The sequence below is a fragment of the Apteryx rowi genome, unplaced genomic scaffold (genome assembly GCF_003343035.1).
Source record: "Apteryx rowi isolate R43461 unplaced genomic scaffold, aptRow1 scaffold_5, whole genome shotgun sequence".
Taxonomy (NCBI): Eukaryota; Metazoa; Chordata; class Aves; order Apterygiformes; family Apterygidae; genus Apteryx; species Apteryx rowi.
Window position 1 is genome coordinate 9,010,968 of NW_020450760.1, and position 26,958 is coordinate 9,037,925.

The 26,958-nt window shown below is 38.4% G+C and overlaps 1 protein-coding gene across 10 annotated transcripts in view; it reads left to right on the forward strand.

The window, feature by feature from the left end:
- Positions 1-26,576, forward strand: part of FOXN3 (forkhead box N3) — a 221,689-nt gene extending 195,113 nt beyond the window's left edge. For 8 of the 10 annotated variants that reach the window (XM_026079705.1, XM_026079704.1, XM_026079706.1 and 5 more), the window contains 3 exons: positions 7,980-8,088; positions 11,751-11,792; positions 19,089-26,576. In XM_026079705.1, coding sequence (XP_025935490.1) covers positions 7,980-8,088; positions 11,751-11,792; positions 19,089-19,638 — 701 coding nt within the window. In that variant the 3' untranslated portion in view covers positions 19,639-26,576. The remainder of the gene's footprint in view (positions 1-7,979; positions 8,089-11,750; positions 11,793-19,088) is intronic. The other 2 variants (XM_026079710.1, XM_026079712.1) reach the window with 1 other exon arrangement.
- The last annotated feature ends 382 nt before the right edge of the window (positions 26,577-26,958 follow it).

Here is a 26,958-nt window from a genome sequence, read left to right on the forward strand (position 1 = left end):
CGTAACGGAGCAGCATGCCTGACTCTCAGATTGTATTGTCTTGAGCATGTCATTAAATCTTGTCAAATCATTATTTTGCCATGAGTAAAATGAAGATTGTACTTGGTATTTTTGCCATATATTTGGACCTTCAGAGATTTAAGGCACTGTACACATGCTAAGTAGGCACTACCTTTTAACTGGCAAGATCATTCTGTACTTGAAACAATTTGCTCTAGGGAAGGACCCGTGAGAAGGGAGTGCATGTAGTTTATAGCTGGTGCTATTGCTAGTGAAATGACACTGTGGTCAAAGTATTATACTGGAAATCCTGATTTAATTCAAGAAGCTCCTGAGTCAGCAATCTTATACTTAGCTTTGAATTCATGAGCAGTCCTTTGCCCGTTGCTATATAATTTTGAAATTGCACACCAATATAAGTAGGTTGCTCAAGTGGAAGTTTAATGCTACAAACAGCTACAAACAGTGTTTGTGGAAAGGGTTTGGGGAGAAACCAGGAAACTCTAGGAGTACCCCCTCAGCTCTGAAAACTTATCTTCCTTTTTCATTACCGCATATCCAAATTAGCTGGAATCTGGGGACCTTTGGGATACATTGCAACAATAGTTTTATGTGGGTGACTGAAACGCTGTGGTAAAGATGTTTGGGGACATCTGAGAATGCAGTGCTGGGTACTTCTTAAAAAGCAGGCTTTTCAAGGGTGAGATCAACTTCTCATTTTCTGTTCTGGAAATCATTATTAATCCTTGTCTCAAGGCATGTATAACCCAGAATAGATACATGTGATATATTTTAAATTTGGCGGGGAAAGAAGAAAGTCCTGAGAGAGCTCTACTGTTACTATACCTCTATCCTTCTAAAATTGTACCCCAGTGCAATTTACTTTTTAAGCTAATGGAAGTGGATTATATAAATGGAAGGCATATTTACAAGAATGAAGATACAAAATTGTCATAAAAACAGACAGAAATCTTGCAAGTAAGGTCAAAAAGAAAATGCTGCTATCTCATTACATTTTTATTGTGTGTGAAACCTGATAACTGCACAGTTCTGTATGTACCACTTGTAAACAAATTACTTATTAGAGCTGATTAGAAAGCTTCCAGCCTAATTCTTTATAGCAGAAAACGATAGCTCATTGATAGTGAAATATTTCATAAAGCTACTTTTGATAACAATTTTTATATCAAAATGAAAATTGGAAAAAGATGCTTTCATAGGATTGAAAATTTTCAGGGTTTTTTTAGGGAATGGCATCCTCAACTTTCTATTCATGATGGTTTTTTATTTCAATTTTCAGTCTTATGTCATTAAAGTGAAAAACTGAGGTTGGAAAGAAAACTTACTGTCCTGAAATACTTCTACTTTCTGCCACCTATTCCTGGCATTTTGATTTAGCAAGATGACTTTTTTTTTTGCTTGTTTTGGAGGTGTCTTTAGGTTTTTGTTTTGTTTATTTTCATTCAATGTTGGAACCCAAGAAATTTCACGTCTGACTTCTCCAAAATAAGCAATGATCTTGTTGCACATTTCCAGCATCACAAAAATGAAGAAGTTATATGTGTTTTTTTGCTTAATATGAAAAATAACTCTGAAGATTGAGAGTTTTTTTATTAAATCTGCTTACACAAGGTAAGASTGTGAGAGGACTTATAGGGCTATCTGGATGCACTTAACTCCTTCTCCCCTCCCCCCAAATTTTTTGTTTAAGGCAGATAGCTTTGAAGACGCAACCTTGGTTTGCAGCTTTTAAGGACTACAGACTAGGGAATTTAAGAAGTTGAAAAATTATCCTTGAGGAGTAAAATAGAAGAAATTAGGCAGATGGGATCAAATTTATGCCTGGAGCAAGAGAATTGAAGTGAATAAAGTTACACTTTTGGCAGATAACATTTGCTTCTGGCAACTTCTGATGTCCCATCAATTACACATCATCAGCAATTTCCTATTTTCAGTTCTTGTAGCCTGAGTTAAAGTATTCTGCTAAACACTGTTGTGGAAGAGAAATTGGCAGAGGGAAGCTAAAGCTGACAGACATTAGCAGAAACCTGGTATCTCTTGTCTATAATGATTTCTTCTGTGGTACAAGAGCTGGGTCCGGGAAAAGAGCCGTGACATTTGTCACATGATGACAGAAGAGGCAGAGAACCAGTCTGTTCCTACAGGATACCTTCATACTCTGCTGTTTCACTTTTTAAAAGTTTGTTTTCGATAAATACTATTCAGTCTTCCTCACTAGTCAAAATGTTGGCTACCATGAGCTAGACAATTTCATAAAGTGCATGCTTATTTCCCAGATGACATAAAGAACACATGCACATTTGCTAACCCTTTCTTTTTAATTTCCTTGATTTACAATAAATCATGCTCAGTACTTATATTTCATATAACTTCCACATGCCAACATTTAACCAAGAAGTTAGTTTACATATTTAGTGGGTTGTTGGGGTGTCAGTATGTCTGATGACCCTGTCCATGAGTATTTTCTCCTCCTTTTCTACTTCAATTTTAGTTGCTCTTGCCAAATGGATATTTTGTGCATTGAACAATGAAATCTTCAGAGAAGAACCCTGCCTAACATGGTTTTGATTGTTGTGAAAGACTTAGGTGAATGAGGTTGTTAACTCGTCTGGATGCAGGAAATTTACTTCACCCCCACACACACTTGGGAATAAGCGATTATGGACATAATCTGCCAAGGGGTATGGTGAAAGAACCCATAGTTTGAGTATTCTACTCACCTAAGGTGCATGTGAGAATATGCTGTGTTAAAACAGTCTGGCACCCGCTGTGGAATGATCATTTGGCCTCGTAGTTATTTTCTGTCTCCAGCTACTGAGTGTGGGCTGCTAGACAACATTGGGGTTTTTTGTGGGCTTCTAACAGAGCTTCTTAACATTACCTGAACGTAGTGTTTTGATGGATTCAGATTATAGTGTGTTCTTCCATACAGTATTCACTTTATTGTCTACTAAACTGTAATGTAAAAGTTTGCTACAGAGTGTAAAAGGCAGAGAGGTTATTTTCCCCCTTGGAGAATTTCAGAGATGTAGTTTTGATTTTTGATGTTAGATGCATTGCTTCTCTCTGTAGTTAATCATTAGAGATTTGAAATTCCATCAAATCCTATTCAGGTTATGGAATTCCACTAGAGTAGTGTAAGATCCAAAAATAATTTCTCCTTTAATGCAGCAGATTAGGGGCAGATTCTCTGTCTGTGTACAGTTTAACTCTGTTTACTCCAATGGAAATATTTCTTGGGTTTAAGCTGTCTGAGAGAGGAGTCAGGTCCAATACCTGTGTCCAGACACAGCAGTGATGGAAGCTGAAAGGTGAATAATGATTTGGTTGTTTCAGATTCTTGGAGTTTTGCTAAGAACATATTTTGTGAAAGAGGAAACTTTTATCAAAAAGATGTACAGATTTTTTTGCATTGTTTTCCTGAGTAGAGTTTCTCAGACATGAAAGTCTTGTCACTCACACAGAAGAGGTGTAAATTACATTTCACACTTCTGTCTAAGAACTGGGAACCATGTAACCTGCCTGTGCTGTTGGTTAAAGAAGCATTAGAAGAGAGGAGTCTGGACTGTAGGGTGTTAGTCCAGATTGGCATTGATTGATGATATGACTTAGAGTAAATTATCTTACCTCCACACCTTGAATCTTCTATCTAAAATATAAATACCTAACCTCAAAGTGGGATTTTGAAACTTAATTAAAGCTTGTAAGGCATAAATATATTTTTTGAATAAAAGTCCCACATATTTACCAGTAAATAATCTACAGCCTTTCAAAAGGAGCAACACTTGAAAATAATTCCTTGGATAATCTGTACCCATCTTCATATAACCTGCACAAATTGAGAAATCGGAGGCAGGGAGAATATCTGGATACCAGGGACAAGAGGATTACTTGGAGGATCAGAGAGTCAGGGTAATTTCTAGTGTATTACTTGGCTACGTGAATGGCTCACACAGCAGCTGAGTTGCAGACTTTTTTTTAACCATTAATAGATAACCTGTTGGTCTTGTGTGAGAAATGCAGCCTTTTTTTTTAACWTATTTTGAAACTGTTTATTAGTTGCAGCCTGCTTCCTGATTTTCCATTTTCCAGCCAAAAGTACCACTGCAGTAAATCTGTGCCGTAGATGAGTCCCTTGTGTTGGCTGGTGCGTTGCATCAAACAGAGGGAAGCCCTGATCGCCCTGCTTGCGAAGCCTGCCCAAGCTTTCTCTGCACGAAGCCCTGAACAGGGTGGCATCTGTGAGAGGGCATCTCTTCACTGCTTGCTCCTTTCTATGCTGGGCTGTTCTGTGTGCCACAGCCTGACCCTTAATAAACAGAGACAGTACAGAAAATAGCAAAGGTATCCTCAGCCTTGCAGTTTTCCTTTTCAAAGTATAAGCAGTTCACATATATAAGAATATTAAAATGAATTAGTTACTGTCATTTGGGGAGTGATGGGTATTGATGCCACTTGAAATGCTATTTTATAAGTAGAGTTGTGTGAGCAATGGAGATCTGTCTTACAGTGGCATATTGGTTATGTGGATGATCTGGAAGTTAGTAACTTCCACCACTGAATTATTTTGATCCTGCTTTTCATTTTAGATTTAGAGTGCTACAGAAACTAATTTACCAACAAGTTGTGGTTTTTTCCTTGTGGTTCCAGATGGTTACTGAAAGAATACACTGCATCTTTTAGTGTCTTTCCTCAGTTGCTCCTTGCATGCAACCTTTCTGCTCATCTGTCTGCATAACTCAACCAGTGACATAGTGGTATTCTTGCATGGTAATTCGGAAAGTTTAAGTAAATGAAAGGAAAAGTTACTAGCCATAACTCTGCTTTTGCAAGATGAAATAATAATTGAATTCCAAGTGGTGATTTCAATATACAAAGCTATGGTATACTTCAGGGAAAAGTTATGGTCCCTCTGCTCAAAGGGCTATGATCTTCTTGGGCACTAATAGTACTATTGAAGTCTTTGGCAAGCTAAGCAGACCAAAGCATAACTGATGTGAATGTCATAGGTGGGAACAAGTACCAGTGGATCAAGGTGGCTTTTGGGGGGGATGTTTCCAGAGGACAGCAAACTTCTACTTTTTCTCTTTTTGAAACATCTTGTTAATTCCTGCATGGAAGGTGTGGAAAGTGTGTATGTGTGTGTGTGTTGAGATGGGAATGTTTTTAAATGTGAAATTTTTGAAGAGAATGTTGCTGAAAAGCACAAAGTGACTGAGAAGGATGCCAGGTGTAAAAGGTCATGGAAGATGAAGGAATGGGGTAGGGTGGGGTGGGGGATATGGATATACAGGAAGTCCAGGCTATAATACTTTGCAGTGTATTTTGTATGTGTAGGAGTGGAGGAAAATGAAACTTGGAGGAAGAAAAGGAGGAGAGACATGAGCCAACATTTTTGGAGGAGAGATGGGGAAAAGTGAGCGAGATTTCTAAAAGAAGCAAAGGAAAGGCTAGGAGAGAAGAAAGGGTAAGATTAGCATCAGCTGACTTTGCCAACAGTCCAGGACAATTAGGTAACTGTGGAAAGGAAACTTGGGAATCAAGCGGTAGAATTGTCAGTGTGTTTGCCTTGAAGTTGTGCAAGTCCTTTAGACAACACCTATAGCTAACTGACATATGACTGTGTCTATGTGTATGTAAATGCTTTATTTCAATATAAAACACTATGGTTTGTTTCAGAGAAAAGATGAAGTCCCCAGATCTCTCTTGGTCAAAACTCGTGGTTTGTTTCTTTGTAGAGGACTTGGTTAAATATAGAGAAACTGTACTGTGTTGTGCAGTATAAAATCTGTTCCTCTTCTAAACGTTTTGCAAAAGCCATGCCCATTGGAAAGGATTTGTCTTTTTATTGATCTTTWGATATTTAGCAGTTTTATCTGATTCTTTGAATTTGCCAGTTATCTGTACATTTTATGTTAGGCATACCCTTGAGCAAATTACTTTTCTTTTATGATACTGGTATTTTGGACTTCTTAAGATCATGCGGTTGAAACAAATACTATAAAAAAATCAGATTTTTATTGGCGTTTTTAGTAAGAGAACATTCCCTTGCAGTGTCTACAAACCCAAACATTGAAGCATTGAAAGCCTGATAATCAGTGTCCCCTAGATGAGACAGACTTCATCGATTTCTCATAATCTAGTGCTGGAGGAGAAAGTGCACAAAAGCAAAGTATAAATAGCAAAAAGTAATTTTTAAATTATTTTGGTCATTGAAAGCTGGCCCTACTTGTTATAAAATAGGTTCTGTAATTTTAGCCATTTGAAGCTGCACTTAAGCACCTAAATGAAATGACCTATTCTTCAGAGGTGCTCAAAAGCAAGGGTGGGTGGAAGGCAGTGACAGGATTTGATGAGGGGTGTGTTGTCCTCTCACCAGCAGGAGAAAGAAGATTATTTTCCTGGAACTAATCTTTGTGGTCTGGAGTAAAGCAAGGTGAGCATCAGGACGGCAGTTAGGAAGGGGAGCGTGGACCTGGCTTGGTATTGATAGGAAGCTGAAATGTACCTCAGCAGCTTGAAAATAATGTACTTACAAGCCTGCATTTCTCCACCTCAGAATATGCCAATGTTTTCATGTGTGAGTGTTTAAAGTTCTAGTCTCCCTGTAACTTGGTTAAATACAACCTTTAAAAATAAAATTCCATGGGCATATATATAACGATGTAGATTGTGTCTATCATATATTTGTTTATATAATATCTATATATTAAAAATAACACACCTAGAGTAATGCTAGTCTTTGTCTTTTTGGATGTTCCTCATGAGGAGAAGTTATGATAAAAATGAGGAATCACAATAAAGGTAAAAGAAAAAGTGAGCAGACTGGCTAGCTATGGCCATGGACACGAAAGGTCAGGCTGAGGCGGTTGGAGGTTCCTGTTGCCCTCAGAGGGCACTCGCCGGCTGCGCGCACGGTGCGATGGCGTTATGCCCGAGTCCCCGTTCTGCGCCCAGGGTAAGGACTGTGCTGGGTAGGCCTGCAGCCCAAATGGGGAGGAAGTAAGTGCTGCGGACCGGCTGCGCGTGGACCCTTCCTGTCGCCGTACCCTGGCAGCATGTCCCCTGCTGTTCTTTTGGCCGGGGTGGCTGCTGAGGGCTGGGCAGCACGCAGAGATGTGCCTGGCCGGAAATGAAGTACCGGGTTGCAGRTTCAGATCTCTCTGGCCAGAGCTGCAGTTTTGATATCCAGCCAAATCAAAAGTCTCCTATGAAACTTCTCATCTCTAGCGGCCAGTACGCCTGTAATTTTGTGTTTCTGGCATCGGCACACCACACTGAACGGGGAGGATGCTAGGCTGTGAGCAGGCCATGTGATGGAGGCACATCAGTGCTGTCAGGTTGGGTGACAGAGCTCATCAGGAAAAAAGGGCTAATTAGTGATCTGGAGCCAATGCCTTTGTAGCCTCTTCTCTTTCCCCTCCTGGTAAATCCACATTTGCTGCTAATATTTTATTTTGCAGGAGACAGAGGCCACGAGATTGTTGCTCAGAAAGTGAGCTAGGATGATAAAAAGTTATGACCTGTGTTCTTGCAGTGAAGTGCTTATATTCTGTGTCTCCATAAAGGGTCATTGTTTCTTTCTGTAGATTAAATAGTTATATCTGTACTTACAGCAGTGTTTGGCTGTAAGCACACGCATTCCCAGCAGAACTGCAAATACAAAGGTAAAGCGATTCAGTTGTACAAGCAGTGATCTGCAGCAGCTAGGTCAGACAGTGGCTTCCACAAACCACACTAACATTGCCTGCTGTTAAATTTTTTGCCATATGCAGGCATAGCATGGTATTCAAAAAAGTGCCTGTAAGTAGTTGACATTGAGATGTTAAAGGTAAGCAGTGCGCTACATGGGCCTCTCTAATGTTTTCTAAATTCACTGAAAAGGTTAACCTCCATGTTTTGCTCACACATTTTTCTAACTTCTGCTTTAAAATGAAAAATTTTCTTTTGTTTTTTAGTTCCTCCAGGAGTGATACAAAATGGAGCTCGAGTTCTGAGTAGAGGAATATTCCCTGGAGCCAGGCCATTGCCAATCAACCCTATAGGAAGCATGGCTGTTGCAGTAAGGTAAGGGTGGCCCATAGTAGGATCTTTATGAACAAACTAGTATATTGCAGACAATGTACAAGTATATCGAAGCCCTGGTCAACAGAAACCGTACTGCTTGTTGCTGCTTCTGAGATTTTAAATGAAAAAAATTCTGCCATCTAAAAGTCATGGATTTTCATTCTTTGCAGGATAGTCATGTCATATCTGTCTGTTGCACTCTGGTTTGTTAAAAGCATGGTTTTATTTTCACTAGCAAGTCACAGGTAGGTTATGGTGATACCTGCCTAGGGTGACCTCTTTTTCTAAGTGCAGATGTATCTCTCTCCTCCCACCCCCTCCTGTTTTTTTTCAAAGACAGTTTACTGAATCTTTTCCTGGGATTAAATACCAGCGAGAAGAATATCAATAATGCTGTTTAAAGTAAATTTTGAAAGATATCTAAACATACAGCTGTCATTATTAACTTAGGTCTTTGTGAGGTAGTTTCTTTCATTACAGGTTCTATTTCAAGGTTATACTGAAACATTCAAGGATAAAACATTTAAGATAGTCAACTTTTTCAGAAAGCAGGGCAGTAAGAGACATCTRGTGATGGTAACAAGAATTGTGATTCAGTGGTTTGCTTTACTTAAAGCAATGATGGTTTATTGTTGAAAGAATGATTTGCCTCAAGTGTAGCTCCATTTTCAGTCAGTCACAACAGAAATTAATTTGGACAAGTGTGCTGCCAATGCCCTTCTCTTTCACAGCTCTCAATATCTGTAAATGCCATTTCAGCTGGGCAGTTAGGTGTTTTGGGTGCGGTTTCTTAATCAACGCTGACTCTGCTTTGCTGGGCTGTTCCAGTTCCACACTCTGATTTGAGTAAAGGGCTGCAAGGCAGTGACATAAAATATCTTGATGACTGCTTATTCCATTATTATTTACTTGGGATTTCTCCCCATTTACTCTTTATATTTTTATTCCTTTTTGGAATCAGTGTCTAGTCCTTTGGATGCAATTTTTCCATCCAGGAAATGGAGAGAGAGAGAGAGAGGGAGAGACAGAGAGAGAGAAAACCTGTGACCTTTTTATACCGTTAATGCTTTAAAATGCACAGAGGGGAAGACACTAATTGGAATAAAATCCGTGGKTTTTGATAGGCAACTGTTTCAACTGTATTTCCATTTGCTACGCTGAAGGAATGCAACCCTGAGGGTCATCCTGCAGAAGTCTACAGAGTTCCTCTCTATCTCGTTTTACCGTGGTCTGGCCTTGCTAGCAGTGGCAGGTCAACCATCTTCAGTAGTTTTGCTGTTGGCTTCTAGCCAGAGTTTGTATTCTGCTCCAGTGGGGATTGCAGAGCTGTGGGACTACTGGATCACTAATTATATGTATTTTTATGAGGTGTTCAAGGTAAAGGGAAGACATTGGGGTCTGAATGTTATCTCATGAGCTTATCTGAATTCCCGACTCAAGGCTGTTTCTTAATCAGAGGAGATGACCTATTTCATAACCAGGGTTAACTTAAGGAGGAGAGAGAGAACTGTTTCCCCTTCCTGGCCACTCGAAAACATCCTTCTGTGTGGACACCCCAAAATTGCTATGCTGTAAAGGCTGTATATAGTTAACTTTTTTGCATTTTTAGAGGACCTGTTTTCTTGTTTTTTTCCAGTAGGTAGAACAGGATCTTTTCCAGCTACCAGCTAATGTAGGTTTGAGAAATGAGGGATATTACCTTTCCCTCTGTAGTTATGTTTTTTGCTCTGTCTTAGAGAAAAGCACTTATAAGTAGTTCAATGCAGACATATTTCTAATTCTTTTTGTTCCCTTCTCCAGCCTTAGGCAGTATTAGAAATAGTGCACTATGGATGTATTCCTACTCTGCATGACATCTGCTCATATTTAAGGGCTCCTGCAATATCCCCCCTTCTAATTCTTGAAAAGGGAGGAAAAAGAAAAAGGCTGTGGAAGATTTTGGGAAGTTAGAGGCTCATCCATCATTAGAGAACTCTCTGCAGTAGGGCTACTTCAGCAGTCAGTTTTGTCTTGTCTCTCTTAGGGATATTAAGATTTAGAATTTCTTTAGGAAGGAGGTCAGCCTGTATGCAAGGTAGCGCTTAGAATATCATTTGGCCCTCTTAAAACCAGATATGTCTGTCATCTGTCATTGTAAAAATGACACCCTGTTTCTTGGTGATTATTCCTCTCCTAGAATACACAGGACTAAATGGGGTCTATCTTGTTGAGTTTTCATGGCACTTCATGAGAATCCATAAAACATCTGCTTATCGTGTGTAACAAGGGGAATTTATCTGTGCTACACCCATGCTGCCCTCCTTTAGTAGGAGCACTGTTCGCTTGAGGCTGTCTTTCCTACATAGAAACTCCAGCCATGGCTGGCAGGGAATGCTCTTAGAGTTGCTGAGGTGAAGGAAGATCCATTTCCCTTTCCAGCTTTCACCAGGAGGGAGCTCTGCTGGGCAGCCACAGGAGGTGACACAGTCTCCTGCTCCAGTTCCCTGCAGAAATTATGTCCCTTTGCCTATATATTCAGGAAAAGCCAGACAAGTTTTTTTTTTTTCCCAAGTTTTTACGCATACGTAAATTTTCTTAAGAAAAATTACTCTGGTATGCTTAAGTGAAAAGTCTAAAACATGAGGTTTTCATCTTTCAGTTAGGGGACTTCTAACATTTTCTTGGTAACAGATCCTTGCATAATAAATTAAACCTCTCTCTCATCTGTTTTCCTTAGTTACCATATGTAGAAATTATGGGTTCTTCTGTAGGGTGCTGGTGTTCTGTTGGTACTTCCTTCCTGTCAGGGCTGTTTATTTCATTTTGTGTTTATTTGCTCATTATCTTAACGGTGTTTGGTTCTGTTTTCCCCCAAACTGAGGAAATTCCATTTGCCTGTGATAGCCCAATCTCAGCACAGTCATGATTTGCATTGTAAACAAAAGTTGTATGTGTTCTCAAGTCAAAGTCTATGCATTTGAAGCCTCTTGCTTTAGGATAGCCTGGATTATTCACAGGTGTAACATTCATTTTTATCTTCTTCACCTAATCTATTCAATGCTGTAATAACTGTTTAGGATCCTAGACTTATGTATATATAAAAGTACCTCGCCTCTTCACTGGTTGTCAGTCAGACCACTGGAGTTACTCTCAGAAGGCAGGGCAGACCAGAGACCACTACTCTCCTGTTGCCTTTGTATCAGATCTTCTGTAAAACATCGAAAAACCTGAATACATTTTCGAACGCTTTTTTGCAGTTTCTGTATCTATGTGCTATCTGTTTGTATGTTGGTTTTTGTTTTTTTTTCCTGGCAGTTAGTTAACTAAACCAAATGCTATGCTGCAGATGCAGTCTGGCAGCTCAATGCAATACTACTTTCTGTGCTATCGTTTGAGTTCCTCACAGTTTGGGACTGTATAAACCTATGACTTCTCTCTCTCTCTCCTATACTTGCTGTATATTATCCAGTTGTGTAGACTGCCATTAGTGTCAAAGTATAGTGACAGAAAGTTTGGTCTTGGGTTAAATTTACAGTTTTAATTAGGTAGAATGTTTTGATTACTTTGCTATTCATAAAGGAGGCCAAAATCATAGCATAAGACTAAGAAATTTGAAATCAGTGATTTCTGATCTATTAGCTCCCATCAACTGGAAAGTTTACTATGCTATTCTTTTTCAACAGTGTGATTGAATGTATTTGCGCATCTTCTTGTTCCTGCAAAAGGTATCAATGTGTTGCTGTTCCCATGTAATTACATGTAATTACTTTATCTTTTATGTATAAAATAAGGTATGATGGAACTAAGTAGTTTGAATAAAAAAGACTACTGAAAAGTATTAAAAAACACGACAAATCCACCACTCCCCATGAATAAAGATTAGCAATTGAGGAGAGCATCATTATGTTTTAGTGCATTTGGCTTAAATAGCACAAATAGGCCTTTCGTTCCAAACTAATCTACAAATGGAAAAGGCATCCCACACTATTTTTACTTTGAAAATCATCCTCTGGTGTTAAGTCTCCACAGCAAAGCATAATTGGATGTGTTTTGACAGTAGTTTTTTATTTACTTTATTCTCACCACTTTTAGCTTGTTTACCATCCATATTTTCCATGTTGTGGCTGACAAGTCTGAGACCCACCAGAAGACAGCAGGGGAAAATAACGCTTCAAAGCTGCACAGCATGTAGCATGTCTCTAACATGAGATCCATCATATATATTTTTGGCAGACCGTATCCCCATGCAGTTCCCTGAGTGAATATGAAAACAAATGCAGTGATAGTCTCTGTTTATAGAAAAGAAAATGCTGACTTATAAAGGTATTAAATGAAAGCAAGCAAAGCCGGTAGTACCTTACATGTTGTGGCAAGGAATTGGTTGTGCTTTTAAGGTGAGCTCTTGCTCTTACTATGTACATCCATTAGAAAATATCTTTTAAATGTTTGTGTAGGAGAACTTCTGTATCCACTTTCGTTGAGGCATAGTTTGACAAAAATGGCGGATGCATGTGCCAATTTGCATCTTGGCAAGGTGCAGGAAGCTCTGTCGTATATAACCAAGTCCCAAATCAGTAAGGTTTTACCAGTTACACCAGCCCTTTGGAAGAGCACAGGCTTGGAAGCTGATATGCTGTTAGAACTGTTTGAACTATGAATTCAGTGCGTTCAGGACACAGCCTCTCTCCACAATGCTTGTAATTTTCTTTAGATATTCTTAGTGCRTGAGTGGTGTGTGTCTGTGTCTCTGTCCTTCTGCAGTGCAGCAGACCTGCTGAGCCTAAGCCTCCACTGCCTGAAGTGGCAAGTGCACTGGGGTGAGGTTGGTGGAGCTGTGCCAGTTTTACAGCACAGACAATCTCCCTCATTGTGGGGCAGAGACCTTGAAATTCTGTCCCGGCTAGTTTGCAAAAGATGTTTTACAAAATATCCTTAGTAATGTTTATGTAGTAGGCTTTTTTCCTCTGCCCCAAATGTTCACTGTGCTACAGAGGCTGTTGGCCAGAGTTCAGCTGGGCTTCCAGCAAGTCTAGGCTTTATGAGGTTCTAGTTTTGGTGCTTCTGTGTGCTCCGCAGGCAGTGCATCCCCATTTTTTTTGGTCAGATTAAGGCACCTTCAAATGTAGACTTGGATTCTGCATTCTTCTTTTCTAATCTTTTGGATCTGTGTTCTGTCAAAATTCTGCCCTTCCCACTAAAGTAGATCACTGCGAAAAGCTGATGTTTTTAGCTCTTGTTTATTTTTTACCTTTGGAACTGTAACAGTGTGTGGATAACCTGTTGCTGGTCCTGGCCCGCAAACCTTAATGGTTTGTTCTCATGGGAAGGTCTAGTGAAAACCACATCCTATAACCCTGGCCAGCAAATTCATGTACAATGAAAGTAAAAAGGTGGGGAGCAAACTTCACAGCTACCTTCCTGAGAAATCTTAAAGAGCAAATAAAACCTTTAGGATTTGGGATGAACAGCTCTGAACTGGAAAGCTAAGCAGAGCCAGTTCCAATAAAGAAGCTCAGGCTACATTTGTTATTCTCTTTGCTTGTAGATGCAGTCAAAAATTTCAGGATGGAGGACAGTTTGACCCTATTGCTTAATTGCCTTTTTTAGCTTATATTTCACCAGAAGGAGTCCAAGGTATTGTTTCAGGCTGGTTGCAAACTTGGACAAAACTTTTTTTATATGCTTCTTATGCCCGAGTAACAGGTAGTTTCTCAGGGGATGTCACAATTATCTATAAGCTGCAAAAACAAACTTGCCAGGGGATTTCCCTCAGCAAAAAAAAATTCCATTCAAGTTTCAAAGAGAAGATATTCCCTATTCCCTAGGGAAAGCAAGTGCATCTGAACAGGCAGAGCTACTCCTTTTCCTTTATTTTGGAAAACCAACAGGAATGCAACATTAACAGTCCTTAGACTAGATTTTAAAATATCAGAGGTTTTTTTAACTATTAATGCTACAGTTCTTCTGCAGCTCCTGATCCTTGGGGTGCAACAAGAATGAGTTTCATGCCTAACTTTATTTAAAGAGACAAGACTGTTATTTATGATTATTTTAACTTTAAATGTACAGGGCATTTACTAGATTATACCTCAGGCCTAGCTTGCATTATGGTGAATTTATTTCTCATGATAGCTGTATTTTCATTTATTTTTTTCCCCTTGAATCAGCCATTCAAGCAGTGGTTAAATAAACCAAACATAAGTAACGTGCAGCATAGATGCCAAAGCATAAGCAAAATTATATTCTCACATTATCTATGAATGATTATTTTTGCTTAGGTAAAGGAACTGGTACACACTTCCCTTTATAAATTTTTAATTATATGTTCTTAATGTCCTTGTTTATTACTAGTATGATCAGCTTAACAAATGCTAAATATCATTGTTGCATTGCATTCCCCTTTGCTCCTGTACGACGCAGGATGAGTTATTTTTGGGAGGTGAAGGAACTCTTTGGGAATTAAAGCACAAAAATACTGGAGAACTTGGGTTTTTTTCTTCAAAATGAAGAGGGCTGCATTTATCTTAACTCCAAATTTTCTGTTGTTACTGACAAAGTGCTCTTTTGTTAGCAGTTCATGACTCCTATTTACTGTGGTCCTTTGCATACAATTTTGCTGTAAAGTATCTTTGTAAGGGCTTCTACCAACAGTGTAACTGACTTGTTGATTTTTTACTCGATAATACTTGATAGCGTCTCATCATGCAGCAAGTGAGCACAACTTATTTTTCATTTGCTTGCTCATCATCCTGTCTGCTGGTATATGGTGGTATACAGACCAACCACTTGTAGCTAAAACTTCTGACTGTTCTGAATCTCCCTTTGAAATTACATTACCTGTATGGTAAAAAAGTGTTATTGTTTTATCAAGCCTAAAATCTGTCAGAACGCACAAACCCGACTTAACCTGTACTGCTTTCTTTGCATCTTTTAACTGAGGTGTTTCCAATTATGTTCCAAAACTGTCACCTACTGGTATACTGTATATGTCATCCAGAAGAATCAGAGAGAGTTAAGGTGATATTTAAACTCTGCGTAAGTTTGCTTTGTTCGTCAAAGGAATATCTTGTCTCTGGTGTGAATTACAGTAAGTAATTTTCAGGAAAACTTGCCACTTTGCAAACGGAATGTGATTACTTATCGCTTTTGAAAGCCAGCAGAGAAAGAGAAGGAAGTGCCAGGTACCTGTCCTTGGTAGAATGACTGAGATTTAGTTCTGTCGCATCCTGAGGAAGGGCCCTTTAAAAGGCAAAGGCCACTAACACTGTGCGAAGGAATTTATTTCATTTCTGACTTGAGATCGAGCTCCTGCGGGCTCCATCTGGCTCCTGATGAAATTAGTAACAGAACTCTTATCAATTAACAATGGGATGGAATCGGCCTTTCAGAGGCCAAACTCATCTCCGCAGTGCTTGAGGCTTGTGTAATTGTGCTACAGACAAACTGAAATATTTTTAAAAGAGTCTGTGCGTGGTAGTTCTGGTTGTATAACTGTGGTTCAGATCCCTCAAGCAAATAAAACAGTCCGTGATAGGAGGATGAAAAGTTCTAGAGACTCTCCTGTGGCCTTTACTGACTGGGGGAGCCAGTGCTGTAAAACATTTGAAAGTAGATCAGCTTCTGGAAATTCTTGAAGTAAAGTTTTGAACTAGAAATGGAAAAGAAATTAGGAATTACTTTAACTAAATTTCGCCTCACTATTTTACTAAGCACAGAATTCCTAAATACCTTTTGTCATTTAAAAAATCCAAACACCAGAGCAAAGCATTTATTTTAAAAATCTGTTATTATTGCTTCAGTGATAAAGTTAGAATTACAGGTTCTGGTATACCTTCTCCACATATGTGTTCTTTATTTTTCTTAAGCTGAGCAGAAAGTATTCCAGGCACACAGCATGTTTTTGGGCCTGAAGTACTGGCTGAATCACTCATACCAGAACTGCGGGCAAAAATACATTCAGTTGGCCAAAACCTATCTGCTGAAACCCAGCCGAGTTCTGTCCACTGATGATCTAGACTGAACTAAGCAGATCACAGGATTCATTTCTTAGCGAGTGGATGAATGTATAACAGCAATATAAAGCTTTAAAATGTCTCAGAAGCTTGTGTGCAGTAGGAATGGTTTAGRTATTGGTTTATTCAACTCTTATTAATCTATTAATATCAATTATAAAGAATTCTTCATATCTTATGTTTAAGCTATTGCCTATCGAGATAAAAATCAGATTAATTTGCTTTTAGGGTACATAACTTTTGATCTTGTGAATATCCTAAAACACTCCGCCTGTATAACTCATTTTCATTTCTGTGAATATCCTTTGCTAATTCTGTCCTTGACCTGCTTTCTTTTCCTTTTTTTATTTCCCCAAGCAGAACTGGTTGGAAATCTTTCAAAATGTAAGTGAAAAACATAAAGTGTTTTCTGAGATACAAATGCTATCCATTTCCTGACCAGTTCCACCATAGATGCCTTTCTTCAAAGTTTTCCTCTTTCCTCCCATTTCTTTGAGTGATTTCCTTTTGCACCTTTCTGTGGACTTCCCTGGTTCTTTGTTGTCATCCCTATTCGCAGTCACTCCCTGTGGGAATCTAACCCCATAGTAGTATACCTTCCCTCAGGACATTACCTCCATAATCCATGGCCCTTTTCATTCCAGTTTTTGTGCTTTTCAAAAGGAGTGGGATCTGGAGTAAGACCCTCGGGCAGAGGTTTTGAATCTGAATTATCGTCCGTTTATGTAAAAGCAAACACTAGAGGCCCAAGAGAGGGGCAAATTAGCCAGGTCTTTTTGGCACATGGTTGCGCTGCTCCCTGGAACTGTTGCTTTTTTTTTATTGATAGTCTCTCAGAGCAACCTAAAAAATCAGAGTAGAGTTAGTAATATGAAAATAGGCACCTTGATTTAAGTCCAGTCTGTTAGAAGCCTTGTTAGTTGGTAAGAATCCCCTTTGAGTTCCCACCTATCATTCTGTCCTGTGTTTGTTTCCTTGGAGCAAAAATTTATTGCTGGTTTTATATAGAAGATTAGTAGCGTGAGATTTTATTGAGCACATTGCCCTGACTATTAGTTGCCTAGTAAAATCAAGTAACTTTAATTTTATGCTAATTTATGATAATTTTGAGCATCTTTAAATGTAAATTTAGCCTAAAAGTGAAGAATCTGTCACTTAAAATGCATCACATGTTTCCTTGTAATGAATGATTTTAAAGAGTTGGTTATAAATTCACCTTACAACTAGTTTAGTATGGATGATTTCTTCTTTTAAGCATTTGGCATCCTCTAATGACAACCCCTGCAGTGGCAAACCATCACAGAGTAAATGCAGCTGGCTTGCTGCACAATCATGAATGATATTGCATTTAGTTATTAATAATTGAAGGAGCTTTGTGTGTTCCTTCTGGGTTCTGTATATAATTTATGGATCATAAACCTACTCTAAAATCTCAGAAAATAATTTTATTGAGAAAAGAGGTTGGCAAGAGGTTTTCTTTGCTAATAACTGGGCCTTTTGTTATATACATTTCTCTTAAAATACTGTAAATAAGAACATTTAGAATGATTGAATAATTTGCTATCTTTTGGCATTGTCTTATCACTGGTTCTCAAAGCCCTGTTTCTTATTTTAGTGAGCTCTATAGACAGGGGCATTTGGATAGATAGGACCTGTGGGATTATATACCACTCTTATATTTTTCACTTTTCAGCCTTACCTTTCAGAAATGGATAATACTCTGCTGTTTCTTCTGTAAAGAAACCAGACCTGAGGTCCATTCCCTGAAACCTAAAGCACTTTCCCATTATTTAAGTAGAAGGAACAGTAATACTCTGGGCTTGCCACTGTGCCATTCCTCTTAAGAAATATCTATGTTCATTGTGTGCTTTTAGGAAAAGGTTCTAATCCAACACCATTGCAAACGTATGAAAATACTGTAGTGAGAGTGAGAAGGTGGCAAGACTAGATTTTAAAGTGGTTGAGCATGTGATAGTTTAAACAGTCTTGCATTTCTTTTACTGATAGAGGTTCAAGGCCAGGGAACTGGGAGGGTGGCCAGCGATGATGAGTCCTGAGCATCCTTCCCTCCTTTTTTCTCAACAGGAATTACATAATGCGCAGGTACAGTCCAGTCTTTAAAAGGCCTGCAGGCATTTTATTCTGTATTGTAAAGTCAGTGGCAATGTTCCCAATATTTTCCAATGCAGAGGAAACGCTATTAGTTTTTAAATGTTATACTGTGCTGCGGTAGTTCCACAGTGCTGAGTGCCATAAAACCAAAGGGGAAAATGACAGCTTCTAGAGCAAAAACAGGTATTTTTTTTACTGTTTGTTTTTTAGCACATTTTAATATACTGTTGGCAGCTAGTATCTTAAGATTATATTGTTTTTAAGATTATCCAGAAACTGATAACAATCAGAAATGTGACTGAACTACTACCTGAGTGCTATACATAGTTACTCACTATGCCAGAAAGAGTCCTGACTGGAAGTTGTGCTAGTTCCAGGTGAAATATTTCCTACCCTTGGAACAGTAGAGATGCAAAATGGTCTTTTAGAGGAAACAAAAACAGTACCCCGGAAAGATAGTGTCTGTTCCCCACATTTTTGGTAGTATCATTTTATGTGAAAAAGGGGAGAGAATATGTATCCAGGTCATTAGAGTTTTTTTAACATGTAATAAATGCAATAAGCGGAGGGTTTTGTTTTTGTTTTTACTTTTATGAAATGTAAACTTTTAGTTGAAATGTAAATCAGGACTGTTCAGACATCTTTTATTTGTGACCATCCTGCTTGCTCCTGCCTCTTGTACTGTTGTGTTCGTTTTGGTTTGTTTTATGTGTAGAGTCCAGTCCATACGCAATATGAGTCAGTAGAAGGTTGGGCTTTGAAACTGGCCTRGATAGGCATTATTTTGATAGTCATAATTTTAAATTATCTGTCAGTTAGCTTTACCATATTACCTTTTGTGCTGAGGCAGGATTACATCTCTGTGGTTTCTAAGACTATTTCAATTTGTTTTTACAGGAATGGAATAACAAACTGCCGGATGCGGACAGAAAGCGAGCAGTCGTGTGGCTCCCCAGTTGTTAGCGGTGACCCAAAGGAGGATCACAACTACAGCAGTGCCAAATCTTCCAACCACAGGAGCACATCACCTGCTAGTGACTCCATTTCCTCTTCCTCTGCTGATGACCAGTACGAATTTGCAACTAAAGGTAGCCAAGACAGCAGTGAAGGAAGTGAAGTTAGCTTCCAGAGCCATGAGAGCCATAGTGAAACAGAAGAGGAGGACAAAAAGCAAAATCGGAAGGAGACCAAGGATTCTTTAGCTGACAGTGGGTATGCATCCCAGCACAAGAAAAGGCAACATTTAATGAAGGTGAAAAAAGTACCAAGTGACACACTGCCTCTTAAAAAGAGACGTACAGAAAAGCCCCCTGAGAGTGACGATGAGGAGATGAAAGAAGCAGCAGGATCTCTCCTGCATTTAGCGGGAATTCGGTCCTGTTTGAACAACATCACCAATCGGACGGCAAAGGGGCAGAAAGAGCAAAAGGAAACCACAAAAAATTAGAACAAATCAATGATTTGTTTGAACTTACAAAGTTTTGTTTCAGCACGTCAGGTGAATTCTAATGATTTGTGGCAATATCAGCAATTTTTTCTTTTTCTTTTTGTTTTTCTTTTCTATTTGTTTTTATTTCTTTTTTATTTCTTTTGGACCCTTGAGATTTTTATTTTTAAAGGAGATTAAAGCCATAGAACTCATACTGACACTCAGCTAATTTACAAAAGCTTTTCATTACCTGAAGACAAAATGTTAACAACAAAAAAAAAAAAAAAAGCCAAAATCGCCATTGCTTTCTCCGGCTTGTCAAAAATGCATGGTTGAATACGCAGTGACATCAACATTAATGTGATGGGAGTAAAATTGGGCACTCGGAAATCCCTCTTATACTAGAAGAGATGTGCATAATTTAGTAATCATTCAGGCCTGACCCTTAAGATTTTTTTTAATGGCCTTAGATTGGGTTATAAGTGAATGTGAATAAAGAGATTTGGGGGAAAGAGGAGGCACGTACTTCTCAACACCAAACCAAGAACCATCTAGTGGCACTTGGATACACTGTGCCATAGAAGTCTTTGGACAGCCACTGGTGGCAACTGTGCATACAGCAATGCACTTTTAGTGCTTCGTGTACTATATGTGTGTGGCTCATAATGTGAAGACTGATAACTTTAAGTTTTGGGAAATTTGAACTGTGTATGCAATGGGTTTCAGTGACATAATGAGAAGAAATGGGGGAGGGGGGCACTATTAGTAGTATCGTTAATCACTGAATTCTGTCTTCTATATTAAATTAAAAGAATGTTCAAAAAGCCATAAGCCTGAAGATTGGCACTGCGTGCAAAAAATAATAGTAATATGGAAAAACAAGCTATGTCTTCTAAACTGCCTGAGTGAAAAGCAATCAAGTCTAAGAAATTACAGTAAATATTAAGGAAGGAAATAAATCACAATATTTTTCTGTGGATCAAAAATACTTGATCTAACTGGAAAAAAAATGCTACAAAACCTGCCATTAGTATTATGCTGTATTAAAAAAAAAAGAAACAAAGCATATTGGTGGACAGTAAAATTAAGAAGTAAATAAAAGAGCTCCTACACTGCCCTCAGAAATGAGTGTGCAGTTAATGTCAGTCAGGATTCATCTGTGCAAAAATGACAACAGATTTCCAGATTCAACCAGCGTAGCCAGCAGAATAAATTTGATCCACACTGCATGGATTTCCTTTTTGGGAGGGGGGGGAATACAAAAAGCAAACAATTTTTTTTTTAATTCAAAGATGACAAAGTTCTTGTAAGGTAAATAATGTATTTAGCATGAAGCATGAATTATTTTCATATAAATATAGAAAATAGAGAAAAAGGCTATGCCTCTAATTTTCAAGCCCTTAGGCTTAGAGTTTGTTTTTTGGGTTTTTTTGTTTTGTTTTGGTTTTGGTTCTTTTTTGTTGTTGTTGGGGTTTTTTTGAAGCAGGTGTTTAAGGTTTAACCTTCTTCAGGGACAAACACTGACTGTTGGGGAACTTACTCTGCAATATTAAAAAATAAAATCTTCATGCTCTGGTAGGGCTTGGATGGTTGAATTATACTGCCTTGTCTGCACATTCAGCCCCCCTATCCCTACTTCTGTTTAAAAAAAGTGTGTCCTTTCTTCGTCTGTACATGTGTAACATGACGCAATAATCTGAGGGCAAATTTAGTAGTGAGTGTGTATGGCAGAATCAAGAGAATAATGGGAGGTTGATTGAGGAAAACTCTCTAATATGATTCAGGAATAAGTAGATGAGAAAATAGCTTTGCTAATTTGCCATGAGAAAATGATGTTAGTGAAGAGTCTTACTGAGGTGACCAGAGATATACCAGTGTTACAGAGAGGATGATTCAAGTACAGTGCTACTCTCCTGAGAATGGTGACTGTTAGGTTGGAGAACCCTACAGCAGAGGGAAGCTGTGAAATAAATAATGCAGTCGCTCTCGCCTGGATTCATGAATTTGGCATGAAAAATTCTACACTTAGAGTATCCTAGAGGCAAGAAGAAAATCATAGGGGCTGAAAACCCCTACCACTTAGCAGAATAAAATGATCCGTTTCTTTGAAAGAATATCCCTAAGATAACTGTTTCAGTCAGCAGTTTCGCTAAGATGGAACTAGTTTATGAAGAGCAAGTTAGAGAAGGGTTTGACTTCCCACTCAGTGGAGTGAAATAAAAATTGCATCTGGAGATGTGTTTTGTATGTTCAGTTAGGAAGTGGAAGGACTGAAAGATAGGTCAGCCTGGAGCTGCCAGTACTCCTGTGCTCCACAAACATTTTGCTGCGTGGAAAACAGGACCACACTGGAGGCAACAAACAAAATTGTGCCTCTCCTCCCGTCTCACCCAACGTGTCCTGGGATCCAAGTGCTGCCTTGTCAGGAGGTGTCTGACGACTGCTGGAGCCCAGCACAACTGCTAGCTATGCAGATATGGCAGGAGAGTGCCAAGGATGGTGCAAGGAACAGCTTTGCCCTCCTCTCAGCTCGCTGATCCTGGGGCCAATGTGTGCAGGCTTTATTCCCTGCATAAGTTACAGTGAGAGTACATAGATATTAAATTTTGTTGGCTGCCAGCAGCCCTGAAGATAAAGCTGGGAAGAACAGAAAGGAGCAGTCCTTTGGCCAGGTAGCACAGAGGCGCACGAGCCATATCTTTTCCTCTGGAGAAAGCCCTGGTGTGACTGCACAGGGGTAATTGGCTTCTTGCCAGATCCACTGACTCCGCAGCCAGAGCCCACAGGCAGAGGACCACTCGGCCCCTGTGCAGGAAAACTTGGTTCTTCGTGTTTTTATGGGCTTCAGGGAGAGTCATGCCAAACGTGAAATACCACAGCATCAGATCGTCACCAACTTCTGTCATTAATGCATAAGTTGTTTCACCTGGAAAGTATTCTAATATTTATCAAAAAGCAACATTTAAAAGTCAAATTTAGTGACAGGAAATGTACTCAAAATGGGGCTCAGCCCTCTCTTTCCTCCAGAGAAAAGGATGTGCTTGTGTGCCAGTGGCCAGATTCTGTCCAGGCACAGCACTAATTCCAGAGCAATTTTATGGATTGCAGTATGTCAGTGCAAAGGAGGTCAATATCTGCTGCATAACAAGTACCATTCATTAATGTGGACTCTTGGTGGCTAAGTGTATAATTACCACTAGTATTATTCACCTTAGAAAACAGTCATTTTGCATAAATATCTAATTAGGCATCTTATTTAAAAAAGATATATATATACACACACATATATAAAAATCTAAGATTTCAACACCTCCTTTATTTACTTCCTGATAAACTTAAAATGTTGGCAAGCATTTTTTTTTTTAATGTATGATTTCTTGTTCCTAGCCTGGTCTACTAAGGAGATATTATTCAGCAGGGGCTTTTAAAGATATGTTCAGAAACCAGCAGTTTGGCTGAGTGCTAATGCCATCTATAGATGATTTCTGGAGTTTGAAAACAGCTTCTCTTTACTGACCCTTACTCTAACTATTGATGATAAGTATATGATTTCAGATCTGGATTTGTGTAAAATATTTATGAGTCACCTTTTAAAATATTTCTGTGCCTGGCTGACAACGGCAGCTTTGTCAGAACTGCTCTTATTCCATCTGAAAAGTTCTCATATTTCATAAGAACTGAGACTCAATTGTTTTCCAAAAAATACAGTGTCAGCCTTTCAATCCAGTTGTCTTTACTTTCCCCGAATAATGCCAAATCTAAGTGGTAATGGGACTGTATTACAAACTCTTTCACTCCTCAGACGTCGGGTGGTTTGTGTTTTCTTGTTTGCTTTCCTTACTAAGCCATTTTGGGTTGAAAAGTCCTAGAATCTCTAACTTCCAGTTTTCCTCAGTCTATCAGTATTGCCAAATTGATGTTTCTCCAAAACAGATAAGGGTGAGGGGAACCCCAGCAGGTCAGAAAACATTTAATGGCAAGTTTCATATAGCTGTGAATTCTAAGGATCACTCATATTTCACCAAGAGTTCCTTTGGAATATGCCCTTTGCAGGAAGAAGCTCTTGTAGGCCAGAGCTCGTGCCACAGACAGAGCTATTGAAGCCTGCAGGGAGAAGGAATCTAGTGGTCACGCTTGCATTCTGCAAGCAATTGGGTGTTCTACCGAAGAATCATTTTGGTGCAGACTTTGCCTGCATTTAAAAATGCCAAGCACAGGTCTTGAACAGCTTTTCTATATCATTGCATGGCTGTTCTTGATATCAGTTTGATTCTGATCTTCTCCTGGCAAAACCAGCAGTAAAACTATTGATACTACCGGAGTTTTACAGATGAAAAGCCTGGTGATGAGACATGCCATTTAGGACTATAGAACTATCCTGTGACTGTATTCTCTCTTCACTCTAGTAATTCAGGTGGTGTCCATAGAGTGACTCCTGTCTTACCTTAAGGGGAGAAAGGAAGCCCAAAGTAGGTGTATTGGCTCCCGGCGTTCCACTGAATTACCGTCTACATTTGGAAAAGATGTAAAGAAACTCTGTGGGCTGCATTCTTCACTGGAGTAAGGTAGAGTTACATCAGTATACCTCAGCAGAGAATGAAATCATAAACTGTATATCAAATGGCACCATGGATAAAATTACCAAAACAAAACTTTGTCCCATTTTCTCAGTGGCTACAGTTGATTTTCACTGAGGTTTTGGCTCCTGAATCACTGAGGCCCTAATTATTATTAAAGTATTTCTGTGTCTAAAGATGTAGATAGGTGCATTCTGAGATTTTCTAGAATCTTAAGGTGTTTAATCTCCTTTGCAGTCAGTGGAGCTATAGACACCCAAGTGCTCTTGAAAATCTTTACTGATTTTTTTTTATTATTATTACCATTTTCCCTTTAATCTGGCCCTAGGCATTTTTTAAAACATTACCCTCACATGCTCCAGGAAAACTATAGAGAGAATGCATTTGCAATTTCAGATTAAATGCAATTTACTTCACTTCATGGAGAATGCAAACCAAGTTTCTTCAGGTATGTCCTAACTGCCTGAAGAGCTCATTGGCATATTTTATAAGAAGCATTTTTAAACATTTTCTTGACTTTGCCACCAAAAGAGCATTTGAACCATACATCCTCTTGATTGTAACAGAATATCAGTGTTGACCGTATGACCAGTTAAGTTCTAGTAGTGTTCTTCACAGCCCTCCAGTAATATATCAAACACTGTTATGCACATAATGCAGCACTGTGATCTAATTTAAATAATACTTTTTTATTATTTATACTACTCTATGTAATATACATCAACACTTTGCTATATAACCTAAGTGATAACCCTCTTCTTAGTTATCTGCCAAACTTTGAATTTCTGTTTGGTTTATATTGCAGTTAGCACAGTTACCAAGTTKTAATGATGTCTCTTTTCCTTTGAAATGGAATGTGTAAGTCAAACTATACATTTTCTGTGTTTCTGTTTTAAGCTGGAGTTTATAAGGATTTACACACAACATTCAGTGTTCTGTATAAATCTGCATACATTTGTGAATTCATCTGTTAATCCCCTTTTGTTTAGAAAGTATTAACTGATGGTGGTTTATTAGGGTTTTTTATTTTTACATTTTTATTTTTAGTACTGGTTATTCTTGAATTAAGCAGAGACTTGTCAGCTGGGTTGCTTTATCATTGATCATGTACATGACCTTATAATTCTTCCACAGTTCAGCAAACAAGTACTAGCTTCACTGACCAAAAAAAGTCTCAACCTAATGTGTCTATGGTGCTGTATTTTGCTGGTGTACATTTAAAACCAGAAATGATTTAAAGGTCACTTTTGAGTTGTTCTAATACATAGCCTTTCCTGGTTTGGGGAGTTTGTTTTTGTTTTAGCATTGAAACAAGGAATATTTATCTGAAGCTATATAATGATTTTTCTACTGTATCACATTTACTTTTGCAAAGAGGATGAAATCAACCTGATCTAACATCCTTTCAAAATCAGTGGAAGGGTTTTTTGTTTCTTTTTTATTTTTCAGTTAATTCTGTTGGGCTTTGGATCAGGTCAGCAGTTGTGAGAGCTCAGCATTTGAGGGTTTAAGCAATAAATGACAACTTGTGCTAGCCCTCAGTGCTAGGAAGAATTTTACTGGATGCTTAAATTCCATGTTGGATTCTAAGATGGTTGATAATCTAGAAATTGGGGTTTTTTCTTTCTTTTACTGTGGCCTAAAATCCCAAGACTTTTCTTTTTTGTTGTTGTTGTTCAAATAACATTGAACTTCAGTACATTTTTAAGTTAATAGAGCATTGTACATTTCTTGAGTATGTGTGTGGGACAACAATTGAAAGTAATACCTGTATTTGATAACCAGTTCCATGCCTGCATCATTCACACTCACTACTTAAAACTGCCATGATGTAAAATGTTGGGGGGAATGATTTGTGTGTGTATGAAAAGCATTATGAACTTGTACATTTTTTTTATACTCTGATCTGTAATTTCTGAAATATTTTGTTTTACAGAAAAAAGTGATAAAGCAATCAAAAGACCAAGAGATTTAATATCAGTGCTTAAGGGTCACATGACCTTAACTGCCAAATAAGTTAATTTAGTACAGTGATAAGCCAATTTTTTTTTCTGTACTTGGCGTCTGAAACTGCCAACTTCATCAATATTAAAATAAGAACTGTGATGGGGAATGAACAGTGATGTTAAGTTGTATTTGTGTTTACCTAAATGAGCAGTCCGAAGGCAAGTGCAATCAGCTGATCTTTAGGAAATATGAAAATGTTGATTTAGAGGCATACTTGCATTTTACATTTTCTTGATGTGTAATCATATTGCCAAAGACAAACTATTTCATCAATTATTATTGTAAATAACACTTTCCCAAAACCTACCATAAAGTTTCTGTGATGTATTGTCTTCCAGTTGCAATAAAAATTACTGAGTTGCATCAATTGAACAATTGTAGTTTTGTGAATATTGGCTTCAAAATATGCTCAGATATTAAGGAGGAACAACAGTAATATTTTTACAAATGAATTACTTCATTATTAAATAGTTCTAGCCCTAGTGGGATGTCACCTGTATCTTCGCTGCAGTAGATACCAACTAATGTTAATTTGCTGCCTTATGTGAACGATTAAAAAGAATATTAAATTGCTGTTAGGGCCTGATCTTCTGTCATCAGTTTTGCAGCCTGGAAACCAAGCTGACTTTACTGGGAATTGTTATCTTTTACATTAGCAACAATCAGAAGAGATTCACTAAGCAGACGTGCAACAGTATAGACATAACATTCTGAAAAATATTTCTATCTTATCTTTGTATCAACCCTCTTCAGG